This window comes from Melospiza georgiana, chromosome Z, assembly GCF_028018845.1.
Source record: "Melospiza georgiana isolate bMelGeo1 chromosome Z, bMelGeo1.pri, whole genome shotgun sequence".
NCBI classification, from domain to species: Eukaryota; Metazoa; Chordata; class Aves; order Passeriformes; family Passerellidae; genus Melospiza; species Melospiza georgiana.
In genome coordinates this window covers 80,599,294-80,617,797 of record NC_080465.1, presented here as the reverse complement: position 1 = coordinate 80,617,797, position 18,504 = coordinate 80,599,294, and the positions used below count along the sequence as shown (strand labels likewise).

The following is an 18,504-nucleotide window of genomic DNA, read 5'->3' as shown; positions in this document are numbered from 1 at the left end:
AAATGGAGGTTTAGTCAGAACTGGAATATGAAAAAATATATCAGTGCCAAAGAAACCGCTGGTTCACCATCTCCAAATTGTGGATTATGCAAAAAGATGTGCCAGTGTTTTAAAACTCAAGGTCTTGCTGGCATCAGTTTTAAAGTAAAGCTTGTGTTCAAGATCAGGTCTGAGCACATCTGCTTTCCAGTCCACCAAACTATCAGGAATCATCATCTTGGCCACCAGTGAAATTTTATAAAACATTTCACAAGTGTTTCTGGAGCCCTGATTACATTCAGCAATACTTTCAGGACACTTGGGGAAATCTTTTCTTGTGGCCAGCAGCATGCAGCCAGGATTGTTCTGTGAAGTAAATTCTGAAAGCAATCAGTTATAGTATAATAGAATATATAAAATACACACCAGGGTTGCATATACCAGTAGTTATTGTCTGTCTCCATCTACTGGCCAGAGGGGACCTCTGTGAATTTAGAGATGGGACTGCTCTTGGTGAGGATGAGTTTTTGGAGTCTTGTGACAGAAGTACAGTTTGTCCAGATTAGACCATTTTTATAAGGCATTATCATTATCTTCAAAAAATTCAGTCACTCTTAATCCTGGTGTGAATTTTCTGTTCAGAAACATTGAAGCTGATTATCTGAAAACCCTTCTCAAATATTATCTAATAAGCACAGTGCCAAGTGCTAGGTGGTGCTGGGGGTGCCCAAACACTTGAGTTCCATGACCCAGCAGAAGGAAGTCCTAGAAATGGCATTGTCTATGAAAAGGATAACCAAACCCAATTCTCTGGCCATATAAAGATGGACTATCTGTGAGGTGGATGTGAACCTTTTGAGTGTTAGAAGGACTTTAGAGGAATTTTGTGCATTCTTCTGCTCCCCAAGCTGTCCTCTCTCTTTGACTGAGAAATTTTCCTGTCAGCTGAACTGTGGTATTGTGAAAACAGTAAGCATCTCTTACCTTAAATCCCATCACAGTTTTTGCTCAGCCCTGTTCTTCAGAAATAAGGACAGCTTTGAAAATTAGGCACAGCAGTATTTTTGAGATGTGGGGGGCCTTAACAGTGATGGTTTTAATTGAGGCTTGCAGGTCACTTCAAAAAGCTTTCAAAGTGTCACTCAGTGCCTAACTCTAGCTTAAACTGAGTGTAAAACCAGTTGCCAGACCACACATTTTATCCCTGAAAACACATGCTGAAGGTTTTTTTCAGCTGGATTTCCTTTGGAAGGAAAGACAGCGTGATAACTTGTGAGTGTGCATTTCAGTAACTTCAGCATCTCTTGAGAGATACTCTAAATTTTGTGAGATGATGTATCTAGGACAAGGCCAAGGTGAATGGAGGCTGGGCAAAGTCAAGGCTTGCAAATCTCACAAGTTTGCTTCCAATAACTATAGTGAACTTGTAGAGTCAGAATTGCTGCTATTAAACCATGTTGGGAGATGCTTTTAAATGGAAAAGGAAGTGAAGCAGATAGTTTGGGATTAATTAGGTCTGGATTGATTTCTCTCTTGTGGAACATTTTCCCTAAATTCTCCTGGGTATAAACCGAAGCATCTTAAAGGCAGTGTTTTAGATATCGTTTATTAATTATTGAATGCATCTCAGCTACTGCTCAGCAAGCCTTTGATTTTATAGGCTGATTGGCCTTGGAGCTTCAATTCATTTTGCATCCTAAACTGGCAGAGTAAATAGGTAAATTGCTGTTAAGGAAGCAAAATGGGCCTTGGCTACACCTGCAAAGAGAAGTCATCTCTCACAGGTGAGGGAACAAGAAAAGTCCTCGCACAGCCCTCAAGAACTTGATAGATTATTGCACAGTTTGGGCATCAACATGTTTAGATACAATTTTAAATTCTCACTCTGCTTCTAGATTTGTTGCTTGGCAGAAATGCTTAAATAAATTTTATTTACTGGTCCTGAAAAGGTGAAATAAATTTTTGAACTTTCTTACTGATTTCTCTTTTTTATAGATGCAATTTGCCTCCTATATCTGAGAAATACTTCATGGACGTTGGGGTGAAGACAGATGTCGTGACTGTCAATCCCAGTATAATCACTGAGAGGTTATTTCTGGTTTTTTTGTATTTTCATTTTTCTTGATTTCCCAAATCTACCTTAAATGTAATTCTGTTACACAGAATTTTTTACCGAATCCTACTTTATACCATCACTATGAATCATACATTTCATTCTGACTTGAATAAGTAACAAGTTGTAGAAATGTGTTAAACACTTAAACCTGCACTTTGACGATGGAAAATGGAAAGGCAATGAGCTAAAATTAAATTAAAACAACAGAGCCATCCTTCCCCTGCTCTGCTTGCAAGTCCCAGTCAAACATCTTAGAAACATTCAGGGTGAAAGAAACTGGATCTCACCCGAAATGCTGAACTCACAGAATCAGAGTCATCAACTTTGGGAAATTAAGATCATCAAGTAAATAAAGTAACACATTGTCTTATATTTTAAAGAAATGCCAGTGAAACTTTACTGTAGACAGGATTGACTAGGTGATTTTAATTTTAAATTTGTAAATGCCCTAATGCTACGTAGTGACACTTTTGGGACCATAAGGCTCATTACTGCTTTCCTTTCTCAAAGGAGGGGGATATTTTTCTTTCCTCAAGCAACATAAAATAATTTGTTTGACTTTGGATTTCTTTTAAAAATGTTACAGTAAGACATTTTAAGCACTTGCTAGCTTTGGTGTTGGCCACTTTTTCATACAGCCCTGCACTGCATGGTGCACTGAGGAGGGTCCTCGACAGGAGAGTCGGCTGAGTAACAACAATCATACCAATGTTGTTCTACATTGCTACATATTGTTCTCCTTTATTCACCAACTTTGGCATATTTATTCCTTTCTATACGTTGTCTCACACCACTAGTGCTTGATGCTCATTCGTTTAGCAACTATAGTTGCACATACATGTTAATTACTGATGGGTTGTCACACCTATAAGCATCTTTAGTTAAGGTTTGCCAAATTAAGAGTTTCCCACAACGTGCTTGGCATGTAGTCACATCTTGGCACAATGCTCATTCTTCCTTGTTGGATCCATTCGAGGTCAGTACATGGTCTGTCTTGTTATGAGGACAGTACATGGTCTATCTTGTCCTGAAGACAGCACATGGTCTTCAAAGTAACTCTGTAATCTGAAGGCCAGGGTTGTCCATGGAGGAGCACAGCATGGCCTTGTTCTGCTAAAAATCCTTCTACAGTGCACCACGTAGCTTGGAAAAATTACGTACTTCTAATAATACCATGAGAAGCGAGACACCATCAGTAATGGCCACAGGGTTATTATGAAGTTATTATGATTTTTTTTTTTAATTTTTTAAAAACAAATTTTTTAAAATGTTATATTTTTAATAGTTTTTCAGAAGTATGTAATTTCTACCCTACATTTCATGCTGATGCTGTATCTACAAATCTAAGTACATTCCCATTGATAACGGGAAGCCATCAATGGGAAGAATCATCTCAATTATCCCTGTGTCAGAAGTATTTCAGTAAAAGCCCATTGTGGGGGGTTTCTCGCTGGGAATATGCTGACCATCACTGTCGTGGTTTGAGAAGAAGTAAGTTTTCTGGGATATGAAGTGGTCAAGCCAATAGGTGTTCAGATTTCCAACAGTGTTTCCTCAGGAAGCCTATGGCACAAGAGGGACTCCTCTCCTCTTGATGAACGGAGAATTGATTGACTCTAAAGAGTAGTGACGGACGGAGTTGGTAATTTAAGAGACAGATGTATTAGAAATTTGGTGGGGGGAGGAGGAAATGTTTTAGAAGGCTTTCATTTTTCCCTGTGTGTTTCTTTTTACACATAGTTGTAGTTTAGTTAATAAAGTTTTCCTTTCTTTATTTCTGAGTAGGGGCCTGCTTTGCTTACTCCTGCTCACATCTCACAGCAGAAACCAGAAAGAATGTATTTTCATGGGGGCGCTGGCTTTGTGCCAGCGTCAAACCATGGCAATCGCTCCCACCCTCTCCCCTGCAGATTCCACAAGCTGGAGAAGTGGAGGAAGCCCTTCTACGACGTGCTGCAGGTGTACGAGAACGCCTCCGTGCTGCTGCCGGCCTTCTACAACACGCGCAACACGGACGTGTCCATCCGCGTCAAGTACGTGCTGGACGACTTCGAGTCGCAGCAGGCCGTCTACTACTTCCACCCCCAGTATCTCATCAACGTCTCGCGCTACTGGCTCGGCCAGGGCGTGCGGGCCAAGCGGGTCAGCACCGGGCTGATCCTGGTGACTGCGGCCCTGGAGCTCTGCGAGGAGGTGCACCTCTTCGGCTTCTGGGCCTTCCCCATGAACCCCTCAGGGATTTTTATAACTCACCACTACTACGACAACGTGAAGCCTCGCCCTGGCTTCCACGCGATGCCCTCGGAGATATTCAACTTCCTCCACATGCACAGCAAGGGGATCCTGCGGGTTCACACGGGGACCTGCAGCTGACAGGGGACACTGCCAGAGTGTGGCGCGAGCTCGATGGCCTGTGTATGGTGGAGGAGGTTTTGTTACACCCCGAGATTATGCAATAATTGTTTGATATAAAGTTCCTCAAGGCGTTGGCATCCCATAAGATCTAGGACACCAGCATCTTTCCTGCTAGCAGAGTTGGGTCCGTAACAATGTAGGAGAAGCAAAACTCCTGTGCCCCAGGGTACACCCTGTCCTGGAAATCAAGTCAGATAAGAAGCACATTTACAATACATTTAGAGATAAATAGAGCACATTAATATAGTTATCATTTCACTATGGAGAAAAGCACCAAACTTTTGAGGAAAAACAGAGGTGGAGAATTTTAGCATAGATTATATGACTTTACATAGGTTTCTGAATCGAGTACCTTGGGGTATTGCCAGATGTTATTGAACACTCTGTTCTCTGGCCTTTAGATTTTTGAAAATACTCTTTAGCATTATAGCTTAATGGGGATATATAACTTAAAATCTTTGTTCTGTAATGTCACAAAGTGTTGATCAAAAATAGCAGATAGTTGTGTTAGGAATAAACAAAATCACTTTATGAATTTTTTCAACCAAGATAGAACAGAACGTTGAACTCCCATTCACAGCAACAGGTAACTGTGTGAATCATGTTGTGATATTGTTTTAGAGATTGTTTCTTCCTTCTTGCGCCTTGCATTTCTGTTCTCCTCTGCTGACTGTGCTTCCTTTCTCCCTGTCTGTGATGCTTTCCTTCTGGCTAACACATGGCAATGTGTGCACTTCCTCCCACAGCCACCATCTCAGCATCACATTGGAGTCCTTGCTGAAGAAACAAGCTCCTTCACAAGGTTTTCTTGAGATGAAGAGCAAGGGGATTACATAGTTATATTTTACAAGTTGATTTTTTTGTTCAGCATAAGATAGAAAAAAAATCATTTCCTCGTTGATTTTTATTAAAGACTTTGTAAAAGTATCTGAATGTTGATTCACTGTTGTACAGGTTGAGTTAACATTTTCAGGTATCTGTAATATGTTAATGTCAGGAAATGAAGTTAAAATTCAGAGAAGTTATTTTGTGGCTTAGATTATGATGCTTATTTTAAAATTATGCATCTTGAAATGTCAAATGTCTTAATGTGGCATTTTTGTATATTGAGAATGTTATTAGGATAGTGAAAGGGCTGGTGGTGTATTCTTTAAATGTCATCAATGTAGCTCTACCAGGTATGCCAAGCCTAATTTTTCACCTGCTACAGTTGACAAAATCCTGGAGCAGAAAAGGTGCCAGAAGTTGCTGGAGTTTATTTTGTTGTAGTAGGCTGCTGGTAATTGCTCTTTCATACTGGTATGACTGCATACACAGGAGGTGAGGTTTGCTATTCCAGCTGTGCTGGCATAGCTAAATGAACAGAGTTTCCCTGTCTAAGTTCTTAGTCTGAAGCACTAGGGCTGTTGCCTTGTCTTGTCTTATGTAGATTGCAAGATCTTTGATCAAGGACTTGAAGTTTAAAATATTCTGTATGAGGGATATTTTATTTTTGTGGGGGGCTGGCGGGGAGAGGGTTTAAATCCAAATATGGACTTGGATTTTGACTTTGTAATGCATGAATGCACAAAGCTTCTTTTAAAAGCCTCTGTGCTATGCTGAGAGCTGTGCAAGTTGCTCACACTACAGATAAAATGGTCACAAAGAAAGTGAAAGCACGTTGGTCACCACTTCAAAAGTCCCTGCTGGCCAGCAGTGACCTGGGTGGTATGTGAGAGTGCATTTTATTTACGCTGCACTCTTGAGGTTTGATTGCCTTAGAAGCAACCCATATCCTTGATGAAGGTGTCAGAACTCACCTGGGAAACACCAGCCAGGGGCAGGTGAAGGACCAGTGCTTAAGCTTAATGTATTATTTGTGGTGATGATGTGTTTTAGGTCTTAGAGTTACACTGTGTGTTATTGAGCACCCCCTCATATTGTCTACCCGTGAAATAGGCAGCACCCCCATCAACCTGCAGGTGAAATGGTTTCCTTGACTCAATATGCAAAAGAGATCTTTGTCTTTGCTGTGTTTTGTAAATTTGTGTGCAAAGGGCTTTGACAATGAAGTGCTGTGATGAAAGTGCTATTTAGAGAGCAATGTGACACTGCAGGTTGGCCGTCTCGCTGTGCATTGAGTTTTTATGATAACAGTAATGACACTGAAGCTGGTACTTGGAGCCCTTACTCCTTGTTCTGCCTGAGTTTGGGGCTAGTAGTGGCTTCAGGTTTGCTTTGCTGCTGCTGCTCTGCTAAGGTTACCTTCTTTAGTAAGAGATTTTTCTTTACTGTGGTGATGGAAGCGAACAAAATCAGCTGAAAGGAGTCTGATACATTGCAAAAGGCACTTCAAAAAAGATGGGAAAGCACTTGAGAAGCATCCATATGCTGATAGAAATAGTGCAAATCCCTCTTTTTAGTTGCAAGAAATCCTTTTGGACAGACAAAAGGATAAGCAAAACTGCATTTACAGTTAATCTGTAAATACAGAGTCACAGACATTTCCTTTCCATTGTTTGCTTCATATAAATCAGCAATGTAAATTCACTGTAATAAGTGCAGTGTTACTGTGTTTAGATTTTGATTGCTTATAAATCTATAGCTACTATATTTTTTTAATGATTTTAAGAAGTGTGTGCAGGTTACTTGCACATATGCACCAAAGGCCCAATCTTGCCACATTTATCTGAAAAGAGCCCCCATTAAGGTGGGTGGGTATTTTATTTGTGTAGGGACTGCAGAAACAGGCCCAGATATTTCTGTGAAGGTGTACATAGCTGTACAGTTAAGGAGTGATTAGCAAGCCAGAAAGATTAGTAATGAAATATATATAAAATAGTCCTTGTGATGAAACACATGTTGCAACATGTTCACTTTCTGATTAAATTTTCAGGTATTGCTCAAAAAATGATTGCAAAACTATGGCATTTGTCAGAAATGCCATATGTAGAAGGGCTTTTGCAGAAAGAAGGATCCTCCTTGGTTTCTGCCATCATTCTTTTGTGTGCTGAGCATAAGAAAATATTCTTTTGACATCAATCATTTGTCTGAGTTTGGGGCTGCTTTTGTTTTCCCTTCTCCCACAAGGTCTAAGCTCCAAATGTCCAGTCTTAACCTCTGAACAATGGGATAGATGAGTAATAAGAAGTGACTGTCAGGTGTGTTTCCTGCAAGTAAAGGATGTGTGTAGCACGTTGTGCTTTCCCAGAAAAATCCCCCCCACCAATAATTCTGATCTGTGCATGAAGAAAGGCTGTCAGCTGTCTGGTACCACATCCTGAGCTTGAGCTGTAATCTCAGCTCTGCTGCTGAGGATATGAAGCCTGAGACAGGCAGAGAGAAAATGTTATGGTTTAATCCCCAATCCCTCACATTATTTAGGAGAATCCCTTAAGAAGTTCCTGATACTGCACACACTAGCAAGGCAAGTTGAGTTGGAAATGATAACTGGGATTCCTTTGACTTTATTGTCGGGTCAACAGAGGAGGCTTATGAATCTGCCAGTGCTGTCATCAAAGGGAAGGAAGTATTTAGCTGGAATAGTTTAGCTGATTGCTTTTGATTCATGAAATCCAACTTTGCTGTTGGACAGAATGGCTTCAATGGCGATAGGGCCATTATAATATTTTAGCATATTTCCTGTGATTGCAGCAGAGTTGTCAAAGCCAGCTCATGAATTGCAAAAGGGAGAGCCATGCCATGGCAGCAGCAGCTCCTTCTGCTGCTATCTCAAGGAGGAGAGGCACCGTGCTGAGCAGGTCTGTGGTCTCCTTGAGAAACAATGTCAAGGGAATACAGGAGGCTGCAGGCACAGCTCTGCTCCAGAGCCTTTAGTGCCCTGGAATAACACGGCAGAGAGAACAGGAGAAGTTTCACAGCTTGCAGCAATCAGGGGTGGCTCCTGCAGCCCTTGAAAAATCCACCCTCTTGCAGGCTCGGCTGACGATGAATTAAAGGTGACTCGGGATGGCCAGATGTAGTGGATGGAAGGAAATCAGCTCCAAGAATAGTCCCCTCTGTGGGTGTTTGGTGAATCAGTGGCAGGGCTGCTCCTGCTTGGAGGCAGAGCGCTGGTGCTGACGCAGCTGCGTGGGTGCTCAGCCCTCCCTGGCAGCGAGGAGCAAACCCTGCTCTGGCTGGGGGAAACCAAGGTGGGGAGGCTGGGAATCTGTCCTTTCTCATCTTCTGGCATGTCCACTTGTCGGCCAGGGTAGTGAATGTGAAATGCTCTGAAATGGGCCTTTTCCCCCACCTCACTCGCATTTGAGTGTGCAGAGAGCCTTGGAGCTTTCACAAGTATAGGAAAAAGGAAACAGCAAAATTCGGCAGTCCCTAAAGGGCCAAGCTCCCTGGGAAATTCTAGAGTGAGCTGAGGTTCCAGGAATAAGGAAGTCAGTATATATGCTTAGGGCCTTTGCAAAACCCAGTGAAGTGTGTGGAAATTTTGTGTGCTCCAGAAATGGGCCTTGATCATTGGTAAGATGAGGCAGCCTCTTTTTCCCCCCCTTCACTTGATTTCAGATACACTTTTTTCATATGCTTTAGATACAGTGCAGGAGCAATACCATGTTTTTAATGGTGTGAGTAAAGAACAAGCTTCTCTGGAAGCAGAAGTGTTGTGACTGTCACTCTCCCTTCCAGATTTCATCAATTCATCCTTTCAAGCTCATCTATGCAAAGCATTTCATCGTGGTGGTGTAAATCCTACATGAGCCCCCTGTACCTGGCAGTATGTGTGTGAACCACAGCCCTCAGGAAAAGAGGGTTTTTTTCTGCTTGCTTTAAAATACCAGTATGGAATTTGTCAGTGATATGAATGTGTTGAAGGCAGGATGCAGCCCACTACCTTTAAAGCCACCACAACATTCACATTTGGGTTCAGCAGAAAGAGAATTCAGGCCTTACATCAGTGCTTGTAAGCCAAGCCAATAACCTGCATCTCCCAAAAAACCCACCCAGATTATTATCATTTTGTGTCTTGTTATCATCCTGTCCAATGTGGGTGAGCCTGCTTGTCATCCTGTGTTGTCTGCATGGTATTAAAAAAAAAAAAAACAAACAAACAAAAAAAAAAAAACCCTGATTCTATTCAATGAAATTGTACTTAAGTGCTTTTAAAAATAAACTTAAGAGAAATCCAAATGTACGAGAGGCATTGGGTTGAGGGAGCCTGGGTCCCAGGCTGTCAGCACCTCCAGTGCTCCCCAAAGCCCTGAGCACCCAAGAAACATCAGAAATGAGGGACTGGGCCACAGTGGGAAGCTTGAAGTAAGACAAATCTGCCTCAGTGCTTCAAGGATTGAAAGATGTAAATATGTTACCAATGTGTCTGACTTTCTATTTAGAAGCCATAGATGTTCTCAGTGTTTGATCTTTGGGTAAGCTGATGTACATTTTTGACTGTACTAATCACTGTAAAATGTGTTAGCATGTAAAGCAGTGACAAATTAAGCCAGAAAAATCAGATACTGCATTGGCTTTATCTTGAGAAGTTTGTTGTACCTGAAACTGTCTGATGGACCAAGACACTGAAGTATCTCCAGTGCTCCCTACAGCTTATGAAGACTCTGGTTATTGCCTTCTTATCAGTGTGGAACAGGCAGAATTAATCCCTAGTTGTTGGCATTGTGTGACACACACTTAGGTGTGCATTCGAGCCTCTCCCCTTAGAGATGAGGAGAGGGAGAAAAATACCTTCCCTCTCTGAGACAGGACAAAAATTTGGCGACTTTTCTTCATTTCTGGGCCCTCCTGCTGTCAGCCATGAGGTTCCTGATCAAACCTCTGCATTGAGCCCATGTAAATTTACTGAGCAACTGCTGCCTGCTGAGTATTTCCCTGGTTTTCACCTGGTGGGAAACAAATGCTTATTTTGGGAATACTGGAGTAAAACTTTGTGTCTTCATTGTAGGGGAGCTTGGGCTATGACAAAAATAAAGCTGTTTCATGTTTGTTGTTTCTGTAAGGCAGTGGCAGGGAGGGTGGAGAAATCCAAGCAGGGTTCATGTTGGTTTTTTTGATGATGTTAATCTCTTGTGTCCTTTGGCTGACCTTTATTTTGTCGACCTTACACCTTGTAATTTTGGCTTATTATTGTTTCTGTAGCTGTACTATGGTTGTGATAGAAAGCCTATCAATTGCTGTAAGCCATAACTAGAACAGTAATCAGGGGGTTTGGGGTTTGGTTTTATTTCTGGTTTTTTTTTTTTTTTTTGGTCTGTGTCACTGTGTTTGAAAGATGATTTAATTCTATTGAATAAACAAATCACTTTAACAGTTTTCTGGGAAAGGCAATCTTTGGGCCTCTTATTGTGCCTTCACACTGATTTTGTATTTTCTGCTGTTCTGTGTCCCTGAACAGGGGGAGTTAGAAGCTCAGCTGGTAGAAATTGATTCACAAAACTAGAGAATGTCACTGTAGAATTATATGATGATAGAGCATCATTTATAGATATATATATAAGTATACTTAGAGTTATGCAGCCATAAAAACTGAGAATTTGGTATTTTGATCACTGAATATTTAGTATATGTTCTGGACTGTTGTCTTCAAAATATCTAGACACAGTAAGGTAATTTATTACTGCAAGTAGCAAACTGTGCAGAGACAGCCTTTGCAAAGCCTCTGCAATCCCTGGGATTTGCCTACTTACACCTTCCTAACAGCTCTGTCCTTTACTGTCTTCATCCTTCATAGAAAATCATCTTCTTTGGATCTGATCTGTCTTATTCAGCCTCAGTCTTTCAAGCTTACACTTCCATCAATATTCTCAGAGAATTAAAACATAGATGTAAAAATATTTGTGGTAATGCATGATAGCGGATGAAACAACCATCTATTTTTTGAAACTGGGTATTTTCCCAATTGCCATTCTATTGTTCCTCGATTATAAACTGAAATGGAAGTACGTAACAGAAATAATACAATCTGGGTATTAGTGCTGGTATAAGGAGAATGTAAATGACTTTGAAGATGCAGAGCTGTGGTGAATGCTGGAGGAATCAGCCCTCATTCTTGCTGACATTAAAACTGATGGATGTACTTCCTTCCCCCAGATGCTTGTGATTATTGTTAGTGATTATTCAATCAAGGAGAGGAAGCATGTGGAGAGGGAAAAATGAATAGACAAATTGACACTGGATGATATAATTTCTGTCTATCACGCTGCAAATTGCTCGGCTAAGCAAGCAATCAAAGAATGGTTAATTTCCTAAAGCCTGCTGCATCCGTCATTTTCCTCAGTGGCATTTGCAGCCTTGGCTCCCAGAAAGTCTCCATAAAAAGCCAGAGTGAATTACAGAGATGTTTCACCACAGTCTGACAGTGCCCAGAAGTGGGCACTTAGGGAAAGAGCAGAAGAAACAGGGGAAATAATAAATGGCCCTTCTGCTGGTATTCCCTCAGACTGGTATTGACAGCTTGTATTTTTGGCCTCGGCAGTGCTGTGTGGTACTGAGTGTCAGATTTCAGCTCTGTGTTCATGATGAAGTGGTTCCTCCTGCTCTTATGAGCTCCCAAGAGTGCCCAGCAAGATGTTTTTGGATTGTAGGCCCTGCCAGATGGAGCCAGGGCAGGTACTGACCTTCCTCTTCCCAGCACAAGCATCACAGGGAGCACCTCTTGGAATGAAAGTTTTATGAATTTCTATTTATCTTCTGCTTCCCTTTTTATTGTTTCTTTTTTATTTTTTTATTTTTTTTATTTCCCTAGCACTGCTGACTCAAATCTGCTCCTGGATGGTGAAATGTTAGAGGTCAGGTAATTTTATCACTTAGTTGTTTTCTCTCTCTACATCTTTTAGTCATCTTTTCATCATCCAATGGATCTGGCTAGAAGAATAAACATTTTAATCCATAAAGAGACTGCTGTCCATCACAGAGAGGTAAAATACTACATTAAGTCTGTGTAAGTGCTGCCACTCTTTTAGGTGGAGAAGATGCTGTTTGCAAGGATGTCAGCACTAAAGCTGCCCATGAGGAGGGTTTCAGGATTCCCGCTTACTTTTTTCTAAACCTTTAAACTTTTGATTCAGCATGTTCAGGTTTTAACCCTGAGCTGAGAGCATGAGCATTTTGTTGAAGGTGAATATAGACTTCTGTAGACCTCAGAGACAACAATGGAACCTCTGAGTTGTGAGAGGTCCTTGCTGTTGGGGCAGCTGGTCCCATGGTGGAATGACAAGAGGGTCTTGGAATTCCACTGAATTCCTGGGATTCAGTTATGCCTTTTGAGACCCCCGAATTAAGGACCAGTGAATTAAGGGCCTTCCAGACACAAGATACAAGGTGCTCTGCCGGGCCTGAGAGAGCGTGACAAAATTCATCCACAAAAACCAGGTTTCACATAGTTTTATTGCATCTTTAGAAATAATAAGGGCTAAAATCCACCATTTTCTCTTCATGGAGCATCTTCTGTTTGTTTTTGGAAGGAATAGATTTTGTCAGCCATACAAACAGCCCCACTGTCAGTTTCAGAAGTCTTTCTGCCTTGCTGGGCTGAGAGTCAGGTTTTGGAGAGTGAAGTTCACCCTTCCCCCAGACAAGGTGAGTGAAATGCCATCGAGGTGTCTGAGCTGATGTCTGGAGCTTCACGTGAGCATTTTCATTTGCTGAGTGGCACTTGGCAAAGCCATGGTCTGCACTCAGGTCAGGCAGGCAAATGCCTTTCAGGCACTGGAAGTTAATCTTGGTGACATCTGTATTTCTAAGCACGTTATTTCCCTTGAGAAGTGCTGAGGCACTGAGGGAGCCTGATAATTTTGCAAATAATTTGCCATCTTTACTGCTCAACAAAGACACCAGCAGGAGATAAAATGAAATCCTGAGTCCCTAATGCCCTGCTCTTTGGAGGTTTCCATGAGCATGTGGTGCAGGATGATAAATATGGGATACGTGTCCCTTCCCTCTGAAAAGATTAATTAAATTTTTGACTTCCCATCTAGGTGTTTCATGAAGTGCTGTGTACTCAGAATGGGTTTTGGGGATTTTTGTTTCAGATCTGTCTCCCCAATCACGTCTTTAATAAATCTCTCACAATTTTTTCCTTTGTATGGCAACTCTGGGGAAGGATTTGTAATAGTGATGAATTTAAATTTCTCCTTACCTCAAAACTGATTGAATGGGCTCTTTGGATGATGGTGAGAATGGGAATTAACCACCCTGAGATATTTCCCTTTGTCCTTGGTGGACACTCAGTCACTTGTGCAGAACTACTGAGTCCAGATCGTTGAACATGTACATTCCCCTCTCTCCCAATGAGATTTGGGTGTTCAGCCACAACCTCTTGAAGAGAATATGGGAATATAGAATTACTGTTGGAAAATACCTTTAATATCACAAATTCCTGCCATCAACTCAGCACCAACACCACGTTCACTACAAACCACATCCACAGGTGTCACACACACATTTTTAGAGCATTTCCAGGCATGGTGACTCCACCACTTCCCTGGGTGCTCTGTCCTGATCCTTTAACACCCTTGACATGAAGCATTTTTTCAAAGTACCCAGTCTAATCATCTAAATATCTTAGTGCAGGTTGCTACATTCACCAGCTCCTTTCTCCTATTTTAGTGGGATGAGTCTCACTGCTTCTCTTGCCTTTTTCTGGGAAATCTTGTATGCATTCTCTACAAGGTAATATGGATGTGTTTCTGCCAGAATGCATTACTCAAGAAAATCTTTGGTTGCAGCAATCTCAAGGCTGCTGTTTGTGGTCTGAGGGAATCTTCCTGCTGCCTTTTCTTCCCAGAAGCAGAAGGGAGACAGGAGGATTGGACAGAAGCTCTGCATATCACTCTGCACCACTCTCAGACCAGCCCCAGAACCAGGCCTGTCTGACCTCATGCAGAAGATGCATTTTTTCATGTATTTATTTTTCTCCTTAGCACTCACAGTTTCATGGCTCTTTGGTCTTTCTTGCCTTGCAACCTTTCACAGTGAATTGTACACAGCAAGGCAGGTGTTTGGAACAGAGGGGTATCCCTGGATTTTCCATTTTTATGGAGCAGAGGCCCTCCCATTGCTTCAAGGCTGGCTGTGGCAGCAGTACATGAGCCACTGCTATATGTGGTGGAAATATCATGGAATCATAGGATAAATTGGGTTGGAAGGGGCCTAAAGCTCATCCATTCCACCCCCTAACATGGGCAGGGACACCTTCCACTGTCCCAGGTTGTTCCAAGCCCTGTCCAACCTGGCCTGGGACACTTCCAGGGATGGAACAGCCACAGCTCCTGTCTTGGTTTGGAAAGACAGGAGTCTGCTAAAGAAGGCAGGAGCCTTCCTTGATATGGAAAATGTAAACCCCGTCACTCAAAATTGCTTATAAATTTTAAATTAAGGGGCTCTCAGGTGAAATAATATGGGAGCAGGAAATAACAGTTCTTTAACAGGGGAAAGAAAAAGATAAAATAAACAATGCAGTAAACTAAAACAGCACTGACAGAGTCAGAACACAACCTGACACCCTGTGGGTCAGGGTGTTTGCAGCAGTCCCATTGGAATTGTGGCTCAGGAGCCACCCCCCTCCTGCAGTGTCAGGGGTGGCTCTGTTGGAGCAGGGATCCTGTAGAAAGGTGCAGCCTCTTCCCCTGAAGATCCAGTGGAAGAAGAGGCAGCTGCTGTTCCTCTGGGAATCCAATGGAAAAGCCATGCTGGTGTTCCAGAATCTCCAGATTATATCCAGGTAGGAATGCTTGGCTCCTCCCCCTGGGCAGAGCATCTCCCAATGGGATGCTGTAGTTCTTATCAGCCATGCAGTAACATTCAATAGCCTGTTATCAGCAGATATCCCCCTGGAGGGAGAATTGGTTGTGGAAGGGATAAGGAAAACTGCCCACTGAACAGCAGACAGCTGCCACACAAATGGGAATAGAACACAATTTGCTTGGCAATCCAGGACAGCTCCCCTGCGCACCCTGTGCCAGGGCCTCTCCACCCTCACAGGGAAGAATTTATTCCCAATATCCCACCTCCCCCTGCCCTCTGGCAGTTTCAGTCTTGCTCTCTGCCTTGGCTGAAATTCAGTGCCAGGGATGGAAGGGTGAGACTGACAGACACTGACAGGGCCCTTACACAATGTGCTCTGTAAGAAATCACACCAGCAGCCACTACTTACCCCAAATATTAAACCCAAATAGGTCTGCAGATGTTTTGCCAGGCAGATGCTAAATTTTGTCACAGAGGAGAGACTGATAAGACACGTACAAATGCAGCTCCATGGCTCTCCGAAGAAAGCGGCATGTATTTGCATTTTTATAAGCTCTTATCATTAAATGTTTTGGGTGAGTTTTCAACCAGCTCACCAGATGCTGACTGTCCTCAGCAGGGTCTTTAATGCACCAGCTGTGTGTCTTTATGCACAGATCATTTCCATCTCCTCTGTTGAGTATTTTTGGCCACCCCTAGTGCAAAGTTTTGCTAAGTATTGCTAAGCTGTTGCTTGAAAAATGTATTTTTATGATTAGGAAAATGTTATAGCTGCAAGAGCAAAAGATTTGATTTCTGGGGATTAATTAACCTTTATGTTAACAACTTTTTCATCTATTAGCCTTTTGATTTTTAATTCTATATGCACAACCAGCAGGAAAAAGCAAACAAGATTCACTCACTCAGCAATCAAATATGACATTAAAATAGTTTGGCCCTACCTCCTTATCATAAGCAAGATTATTTTTGTTAAAAACTATTGGGTTTTGTTACACAATTTTATAGCATGATCATGGCTATTTAAGGGAGCTTGCTATGAAGGACAGCTCATTGTAATCCATCCATAAATCACACAGGCTTGGATGGGCCTGGTTGAGTTGTTAACCTTGACTCTCGCTTTTTCGGTCTAATCATACCCTTTGCACAACAAAACCAAATCTGGCTCATCTCTCAGTGTCACGTTTCATCGTTTTTGAGTGAAAAATGAACTTTCTGCCAAGAGGAGAGCTCAGCCTGGCTTTTTCTAAAGCTGCTGTCAAGATCCCGCTTGTTGAACAATTGAGGCACAACCCCAGTGTGAAAAGAGCCTGGCAAATGCAGGGGTGAAAGCTTTTCCCTTTGTCCATTGATTTCCAGCAGCCTGGGGAGCACAGCTGTGTGCTGTTCACATTCTCCATTTTCATGTGGAAAACCTGGGACTGGGAGAAGTTGAGTCTGTGCCTCCTGCAAATTCAAAGCAACAATTCTTAGTGTGAAACGAGTCTCTCCTAAGTTCAGGCGTGTCCAGTGTAGAGCCAACATGTGAGCTCCTTGCCAAGGCTCTGTTTAGCAGAAATACAGCCCAGATTTATCAGTTTAGGCCAGGATTTGGTGTTGTTCCCTACAAAATGCAGTTTTCCTGGCCACCATCCTGCCTTTGTCCTCCCTCCTCTGCACCAGCCTGGAGGCACCAGAGCTAAATGGAGATGTCATCCCACACCTTTCCAGGGCCAAAGTTGGTCATTGCTCTTTCTGAAAGATGAAGAGATCTGCTTAAAAAAATAAAATAAAATAAAATAAAATAAAATAAAATAAAATAAAATAAAATAAAATAAAATAAAATAAAATAAAATAAAATAAAATAAAATAAAATAAAATAAAATAAAATAAAATAGGGCTGACCCTAAGCTTGGAGTGGATTTGCATAACTCCAGAGGGAGTGAACATCCGGCTGATCTGTGAGGCTGTAATTTAGGAAGGGCCTCCATCCCCACAGACCCAGCTTGTATTGCAGAGCAGTTTGTGCTCATGATATGGGCTCTGATATTGGGACGTAATTGCTTTTCTAATATCCATGTATTATTTACACCATGCTACTGTTGCAAACTCCTTCTGACTCCGGGTCTGTTGTTGCTCTAATGTATTTATTGGAGCAATGCAAGGTCAGGCTAACCTCCACTGCTTGTCTGTAAATGACCCAGCAGAAACCAATAGTTTTAGAGCTGGAACATCAGTGTAAGTGAGACACAAATCAGGACCCTGAAGTATTAATTTACTTTATTGCCATATCTTCATAGACTGTTATTTAGTGCTTAACTATTAACTATTAATGTTGCTGCTTTATTTATTGCACAGAGGTATGTCTTAAGTGTTTCCTGGGTATCTTTTCAGGAGAAGGGCATCAAGGGAAAACAGTTCAAGACAGGCATATCAAAGATGATTGGAGTGGGACAGCATTTGTCTTCAAATTCTAACTAGAATTGGTTAATATCTTTGCAAACTACAGTCCAGAATTCAAAATATATATAAACGTGACCCTGCAGAAAATATTTCAGATTATTCTGATTTTTTTCAACATGAAATTACAGACCAGAATGGGCTGAGGGGAGTGTGAGGGTTTTGTTGGCTTAAAACCTAACTCAAAATATCAATGTAGTCAGCTCTGCCATGCAAAGAGCAGCACAGGAAAATGTCATGCAGAGGCATTCCCAGACACAGCTCATAGCTTGCCCTGCTCATATTTGAGGGGGGAATGTTCCTGCTCACCACCTACTCATTTCTTTCCTTTCTCTGAGCATCTTGTCCCTGCCTTTACCTTTAAGGACACATCCTTAAGTGTTCCCCATCTCCACCTGCGCTCGCCATGGAGCCCTAAGGCACCCAGGGGCAATTGCCTCTCAGAATCATGATCTGATTGTCAGATAATGGCTTGCTGATGCTCCTGTGGGGTGGAAGATGCTCAAAACCTCCCCAGTTCTGGCTGTGCGAGATATTTTGTGGTGCCAGAACCCTCCCACAGCACTGGTGTGCCCATCAGTGAGGTGCTGGGCCACCTCTCCTGGCTGTGCAGGATGGCTCCTCGTGGCCATTCCCTCAAAGCCAAGCAGAAACTCTGCCTTCAACAGCAAAATATCTCAGAAATGGTCCCCAAGACACCCAGCTGAGCTGGGTTTTGTGTAAATGAGGCACATTGCTCTGCTCTTTGCTGAATTCCACAGCTCCAGTTGACAATGGCCTCACTCCTTCTGTGATGGAACACCCTCTTCACCCCACCAATACCCCTGCCTGGTTTGAATAAGAGTAGCTCACGTATTTTTATGCTT

At 42.2% G+C, this 18,504-nt stretch overlaps 1 protein-coding gene across 2 annotated transcripts in view; it reads left to right on the top strand.

Moving 5' to 3' along the window:
• The window catches only part of ST8SIA5 (ST8 alpha-N-acetyl-neuraminide alpha-2,8-sialyltransferase 5), a 71,600-nt gene extending 60,814 nt beyond the window's left edge, over positions 1–10,786 (top strand). For both annotated transcript variants that reach the window (XM_058043484.1, XM_058043485.1), the window contains 2 exons: positions 1,975–2,067; positions 4,006–10,786. In XM_058043484.1, coding sequence (XP_057899467.1) covers positions 1,975–2,067; positions 4,006–4,468 — 556 coding nt within the window. In that variant the 3' untranslated portion in view covers positions 4,469–10,786. The remainder of the gene's footprint in view (positions 1–1,974; positions 2,068–4,005) is intronic.
• The last annotated feature ends 7,718 nt before the right edge of the window (positions 10,787–18,504 follow it).